Source organism: Platichthys flesus, chromosome 4 (assembly GCF_949316205.1).
Source record: "Platichthys flesus chromosome 4, fPlaFle2.1, whole genome shotgun sequence".
Classification (NCBI taxonomy): Eukaryota; Metazoa; Chordata; class Actinopteri; order Pleuronectiformes; family Pleuronectidae; genus Platichthys; species Platichthys flesus.
The window spans coordinates 5430900-5450818 of record NC_084948.1 but is presented as its reverse complement, the minus strand read 5'-3'; the positions used below and the strand labels follow the sequence as shown (position 1 = coordinate 5450818).

At 42.5% G+C, this 19919-nt stretch overlaps 1 protein-coding gene across 1 annotated transcript; it reads left to right on the top strand.

The window, feature by feature from the left end:
* Positions 1–913: 913 nt before the first annotated feature.
* Positions 914–19408, top strand: LOC133951371 (myelin protein zero-like protein 2). The gene is made up of 5 exons (XM_062385278.1): positions 914–1279; positions 14704–14873; positions 15283–15493; positions 15871–16042; positions 17442–19408. Exons 1-5 carry the CDS (start codon positions 1225–1227, stop codon positions 17596–17598), a joined length of 765 nt encoding a protein of 254 aa, XP_062241262.1. The 5' UTR covers positions 914–1224; the 3' UTR covers positions 17599–19408.
* The last annotated feature ends 511 nt before the right edge of the window (positions 19409–19919 follow it).

The following is a 19919-nucleotide window of genomic DNA, read 5'->3' as shown; positions in this document are numbered from 1 at the left end:
TGAGATTGAATGTCTGTGCTTACGGACACTTGAAGGATACCACAGGAGCAGTATATGGGCAAATTTGTATAGTAGTTTTTTTTACATTAGAAGAGGGAGTAACCAGTGACTTCACTTGTATTGGATTTGGCTGCAACATTGTGGTGAGTAGATAATGAGCGAATTTTCATTTATCAGAAAAACTGACATCAAGGCTTTTGTTATTCCCATGTCTGTGGTCAAACCATAGACTGTATACAAAGAAGGACGATATGACTGTTCCCCAAAAAGGGAGCTCCTTTTTGCCACCTGGTGGCTGGCTGCAGTATAGGTTATAAATCCTGCCTCCTCCATATTGGCAGATTGGACATGGACCAAACCAAAAAGTCAAAATACACGTCCAATAAAGTTTGTCCAAGTGCTGGCTCTTGTCCAAGCGCTGGAGCAGACACCTCTGTCAAGCCCCAACAGTCTACTTAAATCCAAACAAGCTGCACAAAAATGCCCAAGTTCATAGATATTAGTCCTCTAAACGTCCCTGTGTTATTCTCTGAGAAAAACGTCCTATCTCCATATTGTTTAAGAAAATCCAGTATCCTCCATGATCTGGATCTTCACCAATATCTATTGGGTTTTTTCCATGACACAAAAAAACATCCTTCCACCAAGTTTTGTGTTTAACAGTGCAGTACCAAGCAAACGGAAACATGGGTCGTTAGCGGAGGTGATAACAAAGTATAGATTATTATAAACAATAGTGTGACTGTTGTCAGCATTCACAGTCACATAATTAGTTTATACTGTATGTGGTATTTCCACTGTACAACACCTGAACAAGTGCTTGCGCAACAGCATGAAGCCACGCATTTTACGCAGCAGCAGAACAGGTTGGGTGACCATCAAGAATTTGCTCGCTTTAGCTTTGACATGTGTGTGTGTGTGTGTGTGTGAGAGAGAAAGAATGATAAAGGCAGCGAGGAGAGGGGGGTGACTTTGTTACTCCGCCCGAAAACTCTAGTGGGAGGGTGCTCAAATGAAGTGTATGAGGAAAGCGGCGAGTTGGGACGCGTCTTTGGAGAAACGAGGTGGAAGAGTTGACTCGGCGTAAACACACGTTTTCATCCCCCTCGAAAAGGCATCTGGAGAGTCGTCGGTCGCGTGCCCTGTATCTGTGAACCGGTGGCGGAGGAGTCTCTGTGCGGTTTAGTTGACTCCCGGTGTGGTGGTGGTCGGAGCGTCCATCCAATGTGCGTAAAAGGGCTCTATTTCTTCACCGTCCTGTGCGGACTTGCAGCTTCAGGTGAGACCCGTGGTTTGGTATGAGTGGAGTGTAGAGATGACCCTGCTTTAATGTGGGCTGGTGCTCAACACTTTTGGAATTACATGTTTTGTGTGATGGATCTATGTATATACAATAGCCTATAAATAAATGTAATGACCAAACAAAGATAAATATATTTAGGGCAATACTACCAATGCAAACTGGCCGTGTACTCCAGCTGTTTACACCTCCCCAGAATAACTTAAAGACACAACCGGATAACCTTCACAAACGCTCCCGACAATCATCATCCAGAGGAGAAGAGAAACCCGGATTAGTGAAAGCTCCGCAGGGAGTCTTCAGCCTCCATCTCTGCGCGCCCGCCGTGCGTCATTGGGAAGTGGGGATCTTGGCACGGGGGCACCGGGTGGGCCGCTGGAGCAGCAACCGCGGGGCCCACTTCTGACCCATAATGACTTTACAGTGAGCCGTTTGCCGGCAACAACTCCTGATCGCATTGTTTATGCAAACTCGCTCCTTTTCCTGCCTATTAATGTGTATCCGTGCTGACGCCCAAAGCGGCTGTTAAGTGGCCCGCTGGACGCAGATAAGTCCACCTGCTTCCTGTGCTCCAGGATACATGTCAGCTGGATCATAACAACTTGTCAGATACACAACAACCAGGCAAATAAACACTAATAGATCAATTGTTATAAATGCTCTCATCGCAATGCTTCAGGTTAATGGCACTAATGGAGCATGCTCTAATGTGGATCTTGATATGCCATCAGAGGCAATTCATTCCGCAGACACCAGGTTGTTTAACCTTGAAGTTATCTGTGTCCATCCCAGCTAAGTGGATTATATTGATTGAATGTGTCCATCCACTGCCAAAGCATCATGTACAGGATTCAGCTCAGTAGCAAGCTGCTTGTGTTGACAGTGTGCATGTGCTTGCAGATTAGTCCAAAACACATGCACAGGCTGACACACACAGAGTGATTACATTCACGACTGTATGTACTGTGTGGATGTGGAGGAATAGCTGATCAAATAAAAGCATGTGACTGAAGAAAGACATGTTTGAACTGATTACAGCTCTGCAGCGTCTCAGTTCTTTTACCCATCAGCCCTGTGTTGACATCCATTGCACTGATTAAAGACAAAGTTATCATTCATTTGCAGACTTGCTCTGAGGAGTCCAGACAGAGCAGAGTAATCACCCTCCTCTTCTCGCTTCTGCAATCGCAGCAGGTTATGAGGTTTTAAAAAATCACTCTCAAAGATAAATGCGCTGCTATTAAAGTGCTTTCAGGGTGAAATATATGAAAAGGAGACAGTGATGTTTGAACAGCCAGCGTATTTAAAGACAATACATAAACAGGATCTGCAGTACGCTCTGAAGACGTTTAAATTCCTTTTTTTCAGCCACACTGGGACTGGCTAATGAGGACCCTCTAAAAATGCTATGTTTTACACACCGTAGGAGATTTAAGTTGTTGACAGTAAGTTCTTTCCCTGCTTTACTTTAATTCCTCTTGCCTTCATCTGCCTTCCTTTTACCATAAGCTTGAAATGTTCACAGACACAGACATGTGCAAACCTGTCCTGATTTACTGGTTTAGCACCCCCCCCCCCCCCCCCCTAACCATATTTACTTGCCTAACCCCTAAATCTAACCCTAACCCCCACTCTGACCTTAACCTTAAACTAACCATGAAACACGTCTTTACCATAACATTTAATGATTGACGTCACAGGGACCGGCATAAGGAAGTTCCCCACAACATGAGTAATACCTGGATCGCACACATACCTGCATACCAGGTAAATAATTGAAGTCTATCAGGTTCACAGTAGACAAGCAGCTTGTGTCTGTTACCCGGGATGATGGAGTTATCTCCCCGCCACAACATCTCTAATCTCCCCACAATAATGCGTCAGTGTAACACAGTGCAGATGTGTTTTTTTTACATGACGCTCACGCGCCGCGTGTTGACACAGCTCGGAGGACGTCTGGCCTTTGTGTCGGACTGATGTGATTGCCTTGGGGTGTGTTGGGTTGACAATGACGTACTCACATGCAAGAACACACCAATCCTTAACACAAAAGGGCTCAGGGTGAATCTGTGTGGCAGTGTGAAGGTGAGGCACTCCGTGCCTAAAGTTTAAGTCATAGGACTGTCCCCCGCATTAAATGAAAAACAGAGATTTGAAATGTCTTCTCACTGAATGGAAAGAGTTGTGTTTGAAGGGTGATTTTAAGGTCATAGTGTCCATACACAGTGTTTATCTGTGTCTGCACAAATGTAAGCTCGTCAGCAGCATTGGTTTCTGTCAGTGTCGTCGCATTCTTACATCACTCGTTCTCAAAACTATTTAGTTACGGTAAAAACTGATAGATCTTCCAGCGGAAGCAAAACCATGATGATGGAATTTTCCAGGCTGGGAGAGTTATGCTGTCAGATTTAGAGACAACAGACAAATGCAAATTATTAACCGGTTTTGAAGGTGTTAGCCAGGGAGTGACAGAGGAGGGGTTAGTGGGTGGAGTGGACGAAGGACAAATTCTGGCGTTTGATCACACTTGAGCTCTGAATGACTTTGGCTCACATACCTGTTTCTCACAAAGGAGAAACTGGCTGTAGTGCTGGACTGGTGGTAAGGCTGGTTTGAAGTTGATTCAACTTGTGAAGCTCTGAAGAACCAGTTTGCTAGAGCCTCCAGAGCCACGTCATCCCACCACTGAATGTGTCTCTGATCTCATATTGCTGCTTTACCCATTGGGGTCCCTGTACCCCCTTTCCAGATTCTATAGTTTGTTCATCTGTTTTGTGCTCCTCTCTTATCCTGCTGCAGCCACTTCTCGCTATATGTGCTCGAACTCAGACTTTGTACGTGAAGCTCCTTCTAGTTTATCCTGCTCTTCAGCTGATGTCGACAGGAGAAAGAGACACTTCTTATGTCTCTTCCACAGAAGGGCCGCTGCTGCCTCGCTTTGGCATCCATAAAAATATTCAATTTTCAAGCTGTTTAATGGTGGTCACGATGTTTTGGTTGCTCTTATTGGTCTTGTTGGTCATGATTATCCTGCCCTCAGCCCATGACGTAAAACCGGTTCTGTCTTGTAGACCAGAAAAGTGTTGGTGACAGAATCACACCAGTTTTTCTGTAGAAGAACCAGTTCTTTGGCTGTTGAAACACAAACCTGCCCTTAAAACGCCTGAGTCGAAAAGGCTTATGATTAATTTCATATCAATTGAAGTACACATCACTGACACTTACCAGGCTGGTTTTCTGGGTTTTGTACCAGTTCAAGTTATAGCACTGGGACACTTGTAAAAATAGCAAAGCAGTCCAGTGTCCAGCCAGTTTCCCATTCTTGGTTAAATATAATATTCACAGTGGCTACATGAGGGAGGAATACTTCTCTTCCCTTCCTCTGCTATTTCTGGTCCACTCTTACTTTAAACACTCCCTTCAGATCCACAGTAAACATTCAAATGTTTTCATAGGCTGAGTATAGAGTCAACTGAACTGAACCTTATTTGTAAAAATTGGTGGCGATCGCCTTGAAGTGGAGAACAAAGAGCAGAGGTCAGTACCTCCTTCTGATCTGTGAACATTTGCTGACCTATTCAGCTGCGCATGAGCAGAGGTAGAGGTCACAGTGGGCCTGACTCATACCACTGTAGAACAATCAACATGTACGGCCAGTCCAGCATCAGACTGTCTTTCGAGGGTCGGATTGTCCATACCCCAGAAGCCATACCCCGTGGGCCAACAGCGACGTTGATCGAATCATATACACACTGGAGCAACCCCCCACCCAATAGTTTGTAATCCTGTGGGGAGAAGTTGTTGAGTCAGCTGCGAGGCAGGAGTGGAAGAGGTTTGATGGATTAAACTCTTATCCTCACTCACCCTCTATGTTTCCTCTGGACGCTGCAGCCTGATGAATTACAATTGCCCCGGAGGAAGCGGGGGGGGGGGGGGGGGGTAAAGAAGGACAGGAAGAAAGAGTTCCAGAGTAAGAGAGTGATGCACGGTCTTTGTTTGGACTGAACTTTAGAGTGTTTTCTACTGAAGCGTAATGCATTCACTTGAATACAAATGTTTTTTTGTTTTTCTGAGATAAATATCTCGGAAATTCCAAGATAGCTTCTGATAAAAAAGAAACTTAGAAAAACGCTCTGTTTTTCAGAGATTCAAGATTCAAGATTTAAGATTCACGATTTTTATTGTCAAATGCACAACAATAACATTAAGCAGTCGCTGGCAGTGAAATGCTTGAGTCTCACGCTCTCTTCTAACAATGCTCAAGTAATTACAACCTATACAATAAAATAAGATAGAAATAGTGTAAAATAGAATAAAATGAAATATCAAAATTTAAAAGAAAATAATGTATATATATCTAAATATGTCTAAACAACTGAGGAGAAAATAAAACAACAAATGTGCAAGATATATATATATATGCAGATATGTCACAGAGAGGAGTTTAAAAGTCTTATGGCCTGGGGGATGAAACTGTCTCTGAGCCTGGTGGTGCGGGTCCGGATGCTGCGGTACTGTCGGCCAGATGGCAGCAGGCAAAAATGTTTATGGCTGGGGTGAAAGGGGTCTTAAATAATCTGGCTGCTCTTCTTCCTGCACCGCTGGGTGTAGAGGTCCTCTATGGATGGTAGCGCCGTCCTGGTGATGTGCTGGGCAGACTTCACCACCCTCTGTAAAGCCTTACGGTTCAGGATAGTGCAGGTGCCATACCAAGCGGTGATGCAGCCAGTCAGGATGCTCTCTATGGTGCATCTGTAGAAGTTATTTTCAGAGATAGTTATCTCAGAAAAACATGTATTTATAGGACTGTCCCCCGCATTAAATGAAAAACAGAGATTTGAAATGTCTTCTCACTGAATGGAAAGAGTTGTGTTTGAAGGGTTATTTAAGGTCATAGTGTCCATACACAGTGTTTATCTGTGTCTGCACAAATGTAAGCTCGTCAGCAGCATTGGTTTCTGTCAGTGTCGTCGCATTCTTACATCACTCGTTCTCAAAACTATTTAGTTACGGTAAAAACTGATAGATCTTCCAGCGGAAGCAAAACCATGATGATGGAATTTTCCAGGCTGGGAGAGTTATGCTGTCAGATTCAGAGACAACAGACAAATGTGAATTATTAACCGGTTTTGAAGGTGTTAGCCAGGGAGTGACAGAGGAGGGGTTAGTGGGTGGAGTGGACGAAGGACAAATTCTGGCGTTTGATCACACTTGAGCTCTGAATGACTTTGGCTCACATACCTGTTTCTCACAAAGGAGAAACTGGCTGTAGTGCTGGACTGGTGGTAAGGCTGGTTTGAAGTTGATTCAACTTGTGAAGCTCTGAAGAACCAGTTTGCTAGAGCCTCCAGAGCCACGTCATCCCACCACTGAATGTGTCTCTGATCTCATATTGCTGCTTTACCCATTGGGGTCCCTGTACCCCCTTTCCAGATTCTATAGTTTGTTCATCTGTTTTGTGCTCCTCTCTTATCCTGCTGCAGCCACTTCTCAGAAAAACATGTATTTTTTTTCCCAAGTGAATGCAATACGCTTCCCTAAGTAACAGACATGAACAAGCATAGTCTAACTCTGAATGTGGAGAGAGTTAGACTCTGCAGTGCCACCTGCAGGCAATCAAACTCCCTCAGCAGATACTCCAATGAAAGTCCCGCCCACACTGTTGACAAGTGGTCTGTGCAGAAACAACAAAAAAATGGTTAAAATAAGAAATAAAATGAAATCGAGGAATATCTTTACAGAAGAGAACTTAATATAGGTTCAAAGTTAATGAGAGACAGTCCTTATGTTATAGTTGCATGCCGAAAGCATCCAAAAATGTCCAAAGCAGCCCAGGGGTGGGTTCGATTAACAGTCTTCAATGTTCTTTGAAGACGAGGAAGAATCCGCTGTATGTATTAGAATCCGGCTGCCGATTCTGCTTCCATTTAAACTCAAGTGCATTAATAGTTTGGTGATGTTTATATTTTTAAGTTTGACCTTCAGTTATCATTTACATCCATCCCAAAGGTGTTGGATTTGGTTAACAAAATTAATAAAACGCTATCTCACAATGTTAAAGAAACTAATGGAAATTCCTGGATCAGTATCAAAATGTTATGGATTCCTCCCTCACCCATGCTGCATCCTTCTACTAAGATTCAGGGAAATCCGTTCTGTTGTTTTTGTGTTATCTTACTTCAGACAGACAGACAAGGAGTGAAAACAAAACCCCCTGTGTGGAGGTAATCAGGATTTAACCAGAGAAGGGCCTTCTACTTCTGGAGACTAAGGGGTAAACTTTGAAAGAGCAGAATCCAATACAAAAAACAGACAAAAACCATAACAGGCCTCCATACCGCTCCTGTGGTGTCATCCATGTGTCTGGAAGCCCCGACATTCATATTCAACCCCCGAAATGAAGTAATTTACATACAGTTTAAGCTTAAAAGTCTGCTGATATATTCCAATGAGGTGCATTCAGCATTGGAAATGCTAATGATTGGTAGTTAAGACACCTTTGGTGGGCATTTCGGATTAAAACAAAGCGGAAATGACCTCGTTTCGAGTCATTGTTGGGGCTTCCAGACCCTTGGATGACAGCACACAAACAGTTATGGGGGCTTGTTATGTTTTTTCTGTTGTTTTAATACGTCTGAAAATAGGTCACCAGTCAGCTACACTGTTTTCCCCTGAAACTCCAGAAGTGTTTCGTGGGCTCAAATCCTTTATCCATCGGCATAGGGGTGAACTATCCCTTTAAGCTGCAAGATAACACACACCAAATTGTTTAAAATATAATTTAAATTTCCCTTTACTGGAACAAAGGGGCCCTGACGATGAAAGACAGCACCAGAACAAAAGTACACAAAATAAGCACATACTCTACCTTCAGCCGTATGGTGCACTTGCTCTTTTTGGCACAAGTGAATGGCCGTTGCAAGTGGAAGGAACAGAAGCCTGCACAAAGAAAATATACAACTATAATACAAAAACTGTTGTGTTCATATCAGGGGCTCCCTCTCCTCCAACCACTCGACTCTCCCTCTGAGAACCTAGTGTTACCTGAACCTACTATTCCCAGCCCTGAGTCCAGCCCAACATGAAAGATCTGCATTGTATAAAAGAGAGGAAAACTAACCTGAGCTTGTGAAAACTCTCACAAAGAGGAGAAGAGGCTCTTTGTGATCCTCTGAGCTCTGTGTGTTTGGTCCTGTCCTAAGTGTTTCCTCCAAAACCGGTGCAAGACAAAATCCGGCTTCCCCCTGGTGGTGCCTTTGTTCATGAGCCATAATGAAAAGAGGACAAGTACAAACACAGACCATCGAGGAAATAATGTAATGAAACCAATTTCCTGATTCTGAGAGTTAGGCCAGCTATTCTTGAGTTCTCCCTTCTCTTTAAATCCAGGAGGCCTTCAAGTCAGGGAAAAAACGTGATTTATAAATGTGTATTCTTAGGGCCGGTGGACACTATAGGATGTCCCGACCCGATTCGCCGGCTGGGGCGGGCTGTCCCGCTTCATGGCCAGTTGGAGCCGTTTTTTCCCCCAAATTAATCTTGAAGGGTTAGGGGTTTACAAAATAATCTTTGTGCTCCAGTTTGTGTCATAAAAACTGGGATATTTAGGAAAATTGGCTCAGACGGAATACTGAGCATAAACCTGCATCGCCAGTGAGTTCGAGCTGACCGGGAAGCATCACAAACTAAATGTTGTGTTAGTGTATTATTGTGACAAAAACTTCCAACTGGTCGTCTATCCTCCTTAGAAATTCTCTAGTGTGAACCAGGCCTTCGATATCTTAATGTTGTACCTGCTCGTCGACATTATCGTTCACTTATTTACTACTGAAAATAGCTCCATTCTCTCTGATTCCTACTGTATTTACCATATTTATTTTAGTAACTGCATCCACAAACCCTCAAGCTAAAACAAGTGATCCAAAAAACATTGACAGAGATCTCGATTGAGCACTGAGGCGGAAGTATTTGTTCAGTCTTCAGACCGGGTTTTAAGATATTCCCAGAAGAAATATTTGGAATACCTGAGAGTGTTTGCTGAGCAGTTATGAAAAGAGTTCAATATACCGAACATGCCTCATTGCAGTGTGAAACACGCAGAACAGCCTAAAATGCGAAAGCTTTGGAAATGCCACCCTTGTTTACAGTTACTAAGTAGAATTAAATCATCTAAAGAGACACCTCTGCCTGTTTGTGTGTCGGTCGGCAGAATGTATGACTTCAGTGGAACATTTTTACTTGGCGGAAGAAATAAGCAAATATTTTGTTCTTCAGTCGTGACATACAATGAAATACACTTGAGAGACTTTCCTCACGGCATGGATAGAGACAGGAAGTTTATAGTGAATTTGATTGAATGTAATGCAGAACATCTTCATTCAGATTTGTATCTAAAAGAGGAGCTAGTTTATTACGTCTGCCAAGGAGGTTCTGTTTTCATTTGCGCTCGATTGTTTTTTCCTTTAGTTAGCAGAATTGCACAAAAAGTACTCGAAGGATTACCATGAAACTTGGTGAAACGATGACGTATTGGTCAAAAAAGAACTCATTATATTTTGGTTCCGATTCAGATCATTACATTTTTTGTCCACTTTCGTCAACATGAGAGATAGGGTGTTTTTCTTTTATGGCTCTTGAAAACAAATCATAATTTTTGGGGACTGATATTTATGAATGTGTGCAAATCTGAATCTATTGAATTTAACTCTGGTTTCATTAAGGGACTGTTGGGCGTTGGTGGAAGTAAACACTCTCTAAGTACTATTCTAGTTTGTTGATCTTATTGAAAATGGGGGTAATCAATTCTGACTAGTGCCAAACCCAGGATTTATTGATTTAACTACAGCAGAATAACAGGCAGCCTGTACTGTATGTATATGCAGCTACATATTTTACACTAAAGACACAGTTAATCATATGGGTATTGTTATGTGCTTTATTGCTGCCGTCACTCTTTGACATTGGGTGAAATATTATATGGGCAGGTCAACCACAACTTGATATTTTTCCTACCGCCTCGGAAGGCTTTTAGAGACTCTTGGGAAGACTGCCAAGCCAAGCAGACCTAATCACACTCTCTTGGGCTTGCTTTGATTATTCTACTGCAGATTAAAGTATTTGCCCTCTTCGGCTTCACAAATGAAAGTGGACCTGTGCAGTTTGTACCAAGTCGTGTTGACAGGTAGAATAAAGTGCCTCACAGGTTCAGCAAGTTCATTTTACAGTGACATAATGGTCATAGCAACAAATACGTATCATGCACTAATGTCAACACTGGTAGGCTACATACAGTATAATAGAGTTTGTGTGTGTGCGCTCTTTTGTCCATATGGATCCCCCAGAAAGATGCCAAGCCAACACACACGCACCCAGACACACACACAGTCATGTCGCCATGACTTCAGAGGATATTGCTTTGACCGACATTGATTTGACTTAATCACTTACCTCAAAATGTAATCATCACATTATGGGGACCTGCAGTTTTATCCCTATGATGAATCTCATCCCTATGTGAGATGAGATTTAGGTCCCTGCAAAAAGAGTAAAACAACACTAACACAATACACACACAATGGAATATCAGAGCTTTTAATATCTTTAATAAGGACAAACATTGTGATAAAATCATTTTTTTTCTTTCGTAAGTCAGTGTCTGCAATAATAGGGAGATAATTTGGACAAATTCATGCATTTTCCGCACGCCAGCCCTGCCCTCCTCTTTGGTAAATAACACCATCTTAATAAGCCATGAAAGCTCCCTCTCTCTGTGTCTCTGTGTGCTGGGTGTGGTCAGCACTGGCAGGGTGTCCAGACATAAACAATTCAGCGACTCAGACTGGACGGAGATACGCACTGGACTGGAAGAATGGACAGACAAACAAGCAAACAACAAATTGGCATTTTCCCCTCATTACGTGACTGCACTTATGGAGAAAAAAACATTTCAATCATTTTGTTCTCACTCCAGCTTCATCCATACACCTCGTACTCACTCATCAACTCCATCACCCTGCTCTTGCGCACCACTTAAGCTGGTCTCTCGTTTGTGCTTATTTATCTCTCTCCTCTCTTTCTCTAAACGTGCAAAAAAATCTGCGCTTAAATGTCCTCAATCATGTAATGGCACACATCCCTCTTTTCCAATTAGTGCCTGCTAATAGCGATCGTGTACTTTTTGCCCCAGGGACATATTATTGTAGTAATTGAGGCACTGTACACAGCCCTCAATGTTCTGTCATTCCACTAATATGTTCCTGCCTTCAAAAAATGAATTAACTTTAATTCTTCATCAGCTGAGCTTGTGTGAGAAGCAAGGATTTTTGTTGTTGTTTATAGGAGATTAGCAATGCTTATTTTAATTGATGTTCTGTAAACTGAATGGTTCATTATAATTGGGGTGTATCGGCCTTAAGGACCTGTTTTTTTTTCCTGATTAAGGCAGCATGATGAATCTTTTCAGTGTGAGAATTTTAAATAATGTCGTAGAAGAGGTTCAGCGTCATGCTACATTGGTACGATAACCACGTGCACTATGCTCTGACATAAGGATGCTAAATAGATTGGTTGCTTTCAGTCTTCAGCTAGCGAGCGACTCCATGAAGCTACTCCCCTACAATGCTGTGGGGCTGAATGCAGATGTCACCATGCTAACATGCCAACAACAACAATGTTAATGCGTTGATGATCTGCAGGTACAGTGTTTCCTGCTTACATTTGCAATTTGTTTTCTCTTTTACAGAAGATAGGTTACATAATAATAATTAGAATTTGAAAAATAATACAATTTATTTCTATAGCACCCTTCAAAACACAGTAACAAGGTGCTTCAGCAGTTAAAAAACAATCAAGCATTTTGAAGATCAAGCAGCATGAGAGCAAGGAAAAGAGATTCCCATCACATTTCATGTCATAACAATGAAATTATGACATAGACATTTTGTGATAATGATGCTCATATCAAGCAAGTAAGAAAAGTTAATGATGACGTGATGAACAGACCAGACAAACATTGCCATGTAACCCAAAACCAACAATAGTTTGAAATGAAACACTTGCTTGTTAACAGGGCCAATGTTTTTGTGAGACTTGCAATTCTATATACAGTTTTATTTCTGGACCCTACTCCTCCATTCCCTCTGTTTGTCTTTGTCACATGGAATATGAGACCTTTACTTTGTGGCTCAGATGCTTCTAGTGACACACACATACACATACACATACACACACACACACACACACACACACACACACGCACAGACACTTATTACTAGGTACAGCCGGGTACAGCCAGCGCTGAAGCATCACATGAGGTTTGATTCACTAACATCAGTGATTTTTACACTGGAGGCTTTCTCCCCTCACCTTTTCCATCAGATCAAATTATATATCTTATTTTAATTCATACCAAAATATAGTTAATGTCTTATTTTTCTTTGAATAAGAAGAAGGCAGCGATGCTTGTTGCAAACCAAACCGTTTCAACATCTTCAACCTCTTGACTCATTCAGGAAGTTATTGATCCAAAATGGATTCTCATCTTTAAGATGCTAATGAGGAAATATCCCCAAATAATCAAATATACATCAGGTTTACTTTACCAAAACCTTCTCTTCCATTCAAGAAAAATACATTTCTGAAACAAGACGATTTGTTGAGAAGGACTTATGTTGTTGTTCTGTTTGTATCACTCACTCGATCCCACCCCTCCCAGGTTTCATCAGGCTCGTTTAAAACACTTATAGCTGCTGGAGCTCTGTCAGGACCTGGCGATGAGAGAGAAGCCTGTCTGTCTAATGGTGTGCGGGGGCCGTCTGGTCGCCCCAGTCTCTCATCCCGGGCCCACAGGAAACTCTTTCCAGTCTGATAAGGAACAGGACACGTTGCCAGAGGAGCCAAAACCCCGCGGACATTATCCCAGTTCCTCCAGACTTAATGCTTGCTGTGATTATAATGCAGGGGAAGTGATAGGGCTCAATTTGCCCTCTTTCATGACTTGTTATTTATATGTCTGGAGCCTTTGGGTATGTTGCCAATTAGCATTGGGATGGACCACCTTAGTTTCTTTGCCTACATTTTAAATTGTGGACTGGATTCTGATTCATCTTTTCAGGGCTGAGTCCTTTAAGTTTATCATATCCATTTTAGAAAGCAACTGTTGAAGGTATTGTACAACCTTTATCTATGTTATAAAACCAATCAATAAAACTGGAGCAGAGGATGAAATGTGTATATGAGGTGACAGCCCTAGTCAGTGTTCAACTTGTTCTCCAGATTCCTCCTATGCAGTGTGATGATGTCGACAGGAGAAAGTTTTGGCTGTGCTGAAGCACACTGGCTGTGAGCTCTGCAGATGGACGCTCTGCTGTGTGCCAGTGCATTGACTTAACAAGGCTAGACATGGCTCCTGATAATATTGTGGCATATGGAGCTCCCCCTATAAATAGTACAGGCTGATCTGAACTGGACAGCAGGCTCACAGACATCCACAGAGTCTCATACATACATTCCCACCGGGCTGTTTCAGAATAAAGTTTAATGTCACTTGATCAAGAGACTCAACAACACAATAGGGAGACATGATTGGCTGGTTTCTGTATGATTTATCCCAGCTGCCAGGCAGAAAGTCAGCTTGAAGAATGTCTCTGCTTGGGAGGGGGCATGCATGTGTGTTTGTGTGTGTGTGCGTGTGTGTTTCTGTGCGGTGTACTGTACATGTGTGTTGGCACTCACTCCACTCTGGGAAACTCCATCGATCATTATGTGGAAGAGCCAAATTGTTGCCAATATCTCTCTCCGCTCTTCCAGTCCATTCAGTTTCCATCTAATAGGTCTATCACATAGTGTAAAGATTGATATAGTCCATATCCATATAATATACAGCAGACTTTCAATTGCACCCTCGCCTCTCTGCTGCAGTAGTATGGCTAAAGTGGCTATTATTCATTAAGTGTCACAGAATCAGCCTACTGACCTGAAATCAGTTTGGACTTTCGAGATGTAATGAAGCAGATTTTTATTCAGGATGTTCACTTACTGCTGGCAGATCTAATCATGTATACTTTCAGCCTTAGGACCAGTCTGTAGGGCTTCAGTGTGCTATGTATCTAACACAGTTACTGCGACAACTCCAGAGTTAGTGATTTTTCTTGCAGCACCTCTGCGTAGGCAGAGGTAAGGTCAATTGGTTCACTGCATGCACTCACGAGGCAGGGAAATACTGATGAGGGTGAACACAAACTTCATATTTTGCTCTGTATTCTTGTACATTTATTTGTGTTTATTTTCAAACGCCTATGTGTAAGCTATATGTATGTATGCGTGTATTGATTTTGCTACTGGATAGAGGGCATTCTTCTTTGAAAGTAACCTTTGCTACTGTGCTATATGTTTGTATTTTGCAGGCATGCTGCAGGTCAGCGGGATGCGTATATACACATATGGGGAAATGGAGGCAGTCAACGGGACGGACGCTCGTCTCAAGTGCACATTTCAGAGTTCCTCTCCTATTAATGCCAAGACAATTGTCATCTCGTGGAGCTTTAGACCCCTCAAAAAAGGCAGAGAGGAATCGGTGAGTGTGTGAGTTTGAGTGTGTTTGTGTGTGTGTATGTATGTGTGTGCGTGTGTGTGTGTGTGTGTGTGTGCATGCGTACCTGTGTGTGTGTGTGTTTGAAAGACAGCATGATCAAACCTCAAACCAACCGCATTGTGTCAGGGCGGATCCACCCCCTCAACCAACTGAGAGAGGAGTTGGTGAGTCATCGGGCTCCCTACGGAGCATCCAAGACAGCCTGTGTTTGTGTACGTATGTGTGTGAGTGAGTGTGTGTGCGCATAATGAGGTCTGGGTTTATGTCTTGTCTTGTCGTTCTCTCTAAGAATAAAATATCCTCCTTCCCAAGCAGCTCTAGCCTTTTTTTGCTGTGACTTGCAGTCTTTCTGTTGCTAAAAGCAAATCTGCTCTTCAAATTCCACCTGTAGGTGTTCCACTACCAGGAACGACCCTATCCTCCTCTAGAGGGCATTTTCAGGAAGCACATCTCCTGGGCCGGTGACATCATGGGCCAAGACGCCTCCATCATAATTAAAGAGGTCAAGTTCACCTACAACGGCACTTTCATCTGCCAGGTCAAGAATCCGCCGGATGTCCACGGATCAGTTGGAGAGATTCATCTGCGTGTCGTCTCCACAGGTGGGCAGATTTAGTCTCAGACAGTAATGTATTTATGTATATCATGAATATTGTCTTGTTTTATTACAGCCAAGGACTCTGACCATTCCCATACATGTGCCAAATTAAATGGCATTTGTTAACTTTTAACTCAACCATCAAAACTATGAACTTCAATTTGGTGCAAGAGGTGAGAGGAAATGTTAGGGTAGTACCTTGGTCATTGGGATTTATCCTCTGAGGGCCATGAATGTGTGTATAAACAGTGGTCCATACAATATTTCACTCTGGACCAAAGTGACTGACCAACTGGTTAAAATGAATTTTTTCGTGAATGTAGAACAGAGCAGTAGCAACATTTCTCAGTCTGGATTCCTTTCTTTCCTTCTCACCTACAGCCTCTTTCTCCCAACTTCTCCATCTGGCCTTGGCCATCGCGGGCGGCATCACTGCAGTGGTCCTCCTCATCATGCTCATCCTCTACTGCAGGAGGTGCAAGAAACGGAGACAGAGGCAGCCGGAGGGGAGCGAGGAAGCTCCCCGCAAAGAGAGAAAAGACCCCACTGTGTGGTAAGACCAAGAGAAAAACAGAGGGGAAGAGACAGAGAAACAGGGGGAGCCACACACTCTCTCTCTCTCTCTCTCTATCTCTCTCTCTCTCGCCGTCTGACTCAGGGTATTTCGGGTCGGTGGCGCTCTTTCTTGGGTCGTGGGGCTATATTTCTAAACTGGACACTTTACTTCCTCCCTCCTCTCCCACCGCGATTCTGGCCACAGCTCCCAACCTGGACCAATCGATGGGCAGCTGTCATTAAAGCAGAAATAAAATGAAAATGTGTCCTTTGGTGGTAGTATGTCTATGTGTCTTTTATCGTTCAGCTAAGTGGGCTTCCAAACACATTTCCTGTTTTGATGATGTAGATGTAGAACAGCAATTGCAATTTACTTCCCTACTAATACATTTGACCCCCTCCCACATACCAATGCAGTGCAAGTCCTGTGTATGATACATTATTTCATCTAAACAATAGAAACTGTGACACAATAAATGAGCAGGTTCATAACTTCATAACTTCGTAACTGAAATTTAATTTTAGTTACCACATGACAGGAAAAAGAGCAACGATTTTTCATCAACTACATTTCAGCTGTTGTACATTTCCAATTTGTTTCACGGCTTAAGTAGTATCGCTGTATTTTGCTGGTATCCTGTGGTGTTATAAGAGTGTTTTTTTGTGGCTGCTGCAAAAGATAGCAATCAAGACATGATGATGACCATTTGTTGGAAACAGACATTTCATACTTTTCTGAAAAAATCTAGCACATAATTAAATGTAATAATAATTCTATATTTTATTCTATAATATTTACATTTCAATGAAGTTGCAATTTTCTTACCATATATGATGCCTTTTGTCTGTTTCAAACAATGAGCTATTTTGTCATAACTGCCTTCTTCTGGACATGTGGGACTTCTTTGCTTCTATTGGGTTTTCAGATCTCTCTGTAATGGGTGCTATACTGTTTACCTTGCTGCGGTAATGTTTGCTCCGGATTTCAAAAGCCAAGCCCCTCAAGGAAAAGTTGACAACTTTGCTGTGATCTTGTTACGATCTTATTTATTCAGACTCCAAACCGAATCTGTGACCGAAAAACTTGGGAAAGGAAGGAAATAATGTTACCCAAATCAGATGAAGATGGGTAAAAATATTTTAAGCTGGCCTTTGCTCTACATGGGACTTGACCTTTAGTGATTCTAACCCTTTGTCCCTGCTGGTGTGTGTGTAGCTGTCTGCTTGTCTTTCTCCTCTTCATTTGTGTGGGACTTATGGTCATGCATGTACATAAATAATTCAAAAATATGTCAAGCATGAATGCATATCGCTGTGTGTGTGTGTGGTTGTGTGCTATGTTGCTCATTCCTCTCCTTGGTGGATATCTCCCTGTCCAATCTGTGCGTGTGTCCCAGCCACCCCTTGAGGTCCATACACCTTTACATGTCAGAGACGTCCTTAGAGATTGACAGCTCAGATGGCATGATCTCAGAGGCCAGCACTAAGGACCCAAGCTCCTCAGAGGACGAGGGCCCGAGCTCAGACGACGACGTTGGCGATGACTCAGACTGAGGAAGTGGCGACAGAAAAGGCTTCACTGATGTGAAGATAGCCAGTAAGCTTGCTGGAGGGAAGCCCAGATGGCACCCTTAGATTTAAATCAAGGGTTCTGCTGAGTTAAGGCCAAATGAAGAGAGCGCTGCTGCTGCAGTGTCAGAGACAAGTACTGAATTGGAGGAAAATGGAAAGAAGGTTCTGTTTAAAAGTTTCCAAACAAGAACAAAGAAATATGAGGGATGGTTTTGATAATGATCAAGGCTTTTGGAGCAATATCAAAACTACGGCAACACTGCATTAGAGAGAGTCCAAAAATTCATGTGGGGGGAAAACATGCTGGATTAAACTAGCAGGGTTTATGAAGTGAGAGGCGTTATGATCCTGAAGTTGTTATGGCCAATGTCGTGAAGGAGAAAGGAATCCATCTGTGTCCAATAACTGTCTGTTCTTCTAGACGGTGACCTTGTTATGTGTCAGAAGTCAATATAGAAATCAGCTGTAACGAGCAATGGATTTCACCCAAAAATCCTGGCATGGAAGTACTTTAACCTGAGGACAGTGTTGGCTGCTGTTACAGCCCTTTATATTTAAATTGGCATCTATAATGTTTGTGTAAATTAGACACCTAGCATAAAAATGTGTATTTGTCCAATAAAATAAGATGCATTTATTAGTCCCAAACACATGCACAGACATGCAAAGGCACACTCATGCAGGTAGGGAAATTTAACTTCTGGTTTTGACCCATCTGGTGCAGGACACACAGAGCAGTGAGCGAACATGTACGGTGCTCGGGGAGCAGATGTTAGGGGAGTAAGGTGCCTTGCTCAGGGGCACTAGACAGGGTAGGGAGACTCTTGGATTTTTGGACAGATCAATCCAGGTTCGTCTTTTGTTGTCTCTCTGTGGAGTCGAACCAGAGACGAATCACAGACCTTCTCTGCCCATAGTCCAAGTTTCTGCCACTAGACCACCGCGGCCCACAAGCAGTGGCTACAATGCAATCTTAAGGGGCAACCACGGCAGTTCATGGAATGTCCACTCAAAGTGCTTTGTTCATGATGATATGCTCAGATTGTTGTTCTGGGAAGAGTCTGGCAACATTACACATGTCTTATTTAAAGAGTAAGAAAGAAAAGTCCCTGTGAACCGTGCAGCAGCTAATTGCTCCTCCTCTGTTTGTTGCTGCCATTTTTTGATCGAAAAAGCACTTTTATTGGACATTTCGTGGACTGTTGCCCCATAAGATTACTTGTGTCCATCTACTGGATGGATTCCAAAATTTTTTTTAGACACGTTAATGACCCAGGTTGGAAAATAATGGAATGCCCCTGTAAAGGACAAAGAGAAGGCAAAGGAGTTTTTAAAATCAATGTTGTCCTCCAAAGGAAAAGAGCCTTACAAATCTTCCCATCAAATGACTTGGTCTAAAAAAGCATTCATATAATGTTTCTTATATTTAGCATGAAGGCCCAAATACCTGATCGCTGCGGAACAAAAACGCATGTATGCAAATATGCTGTGTTGTGTTGAGTTGCGTTTGGGAGTGCACAGTCAGATCTGAAAACCCTTTCATGCAAAATGTCCTTGAGATCCTTTTTTCCTCACCTTGCGTCTGTGAATGCATCACGTCTACTAACAAATGATTGTAACTGTCTTATTTCTGTGACAGAATTTTGTTCTTGTGACCTTATACTGAGCAATATGTTTGTAGATTTTTATAGATAATACCAGAAGTATTTTGTACTGTTTTTTTTAATGTCACTGTTTGATTTAGAGATTTTATAAAAACAAGGTTTTCTAATAAAAAATGCCTTTAAATCCTCTTTTTTTAATAAATTAAATGTCACTACACAAAGTTGATCAGTGCAGACACACCAGTTTGTCCCGGACGCAAACAATCACACACAACTTTACGTGATTGGACAGAACTCATCTATTATGTAAGAGAGGAAACTCATTATCCAGCATTTATTATGCATCATTATTTCAATGTATATCTCCCGTTGTGTGCTTATGGTGTGTCTGACTGCAGAGCTTTGCTTGTTTACCTGCTACAGTGGGAAATGTTTGTTTAATTTGTTGCAGGTTCAATATGTATTACGTTAGCTATGCTGCCTGTGTGACTTAAGCCTGATATCGTTCATGCCTAAGAATATGTTGCTTCACACTTTTGTGCGAGTTAGTGAGTGAGTGAGTGTGTCGTTGTGTATGTGCATTGATCAAAGTCTGTCCCTCTGGGTCAAAATTTAGTTACTGAGTGACAGAGTGTGTGTGGGGTCAGAGCATGGACGACTAACACTCAAAAGAGGGCAGGGTAGGCGAGAGTCGTCTTT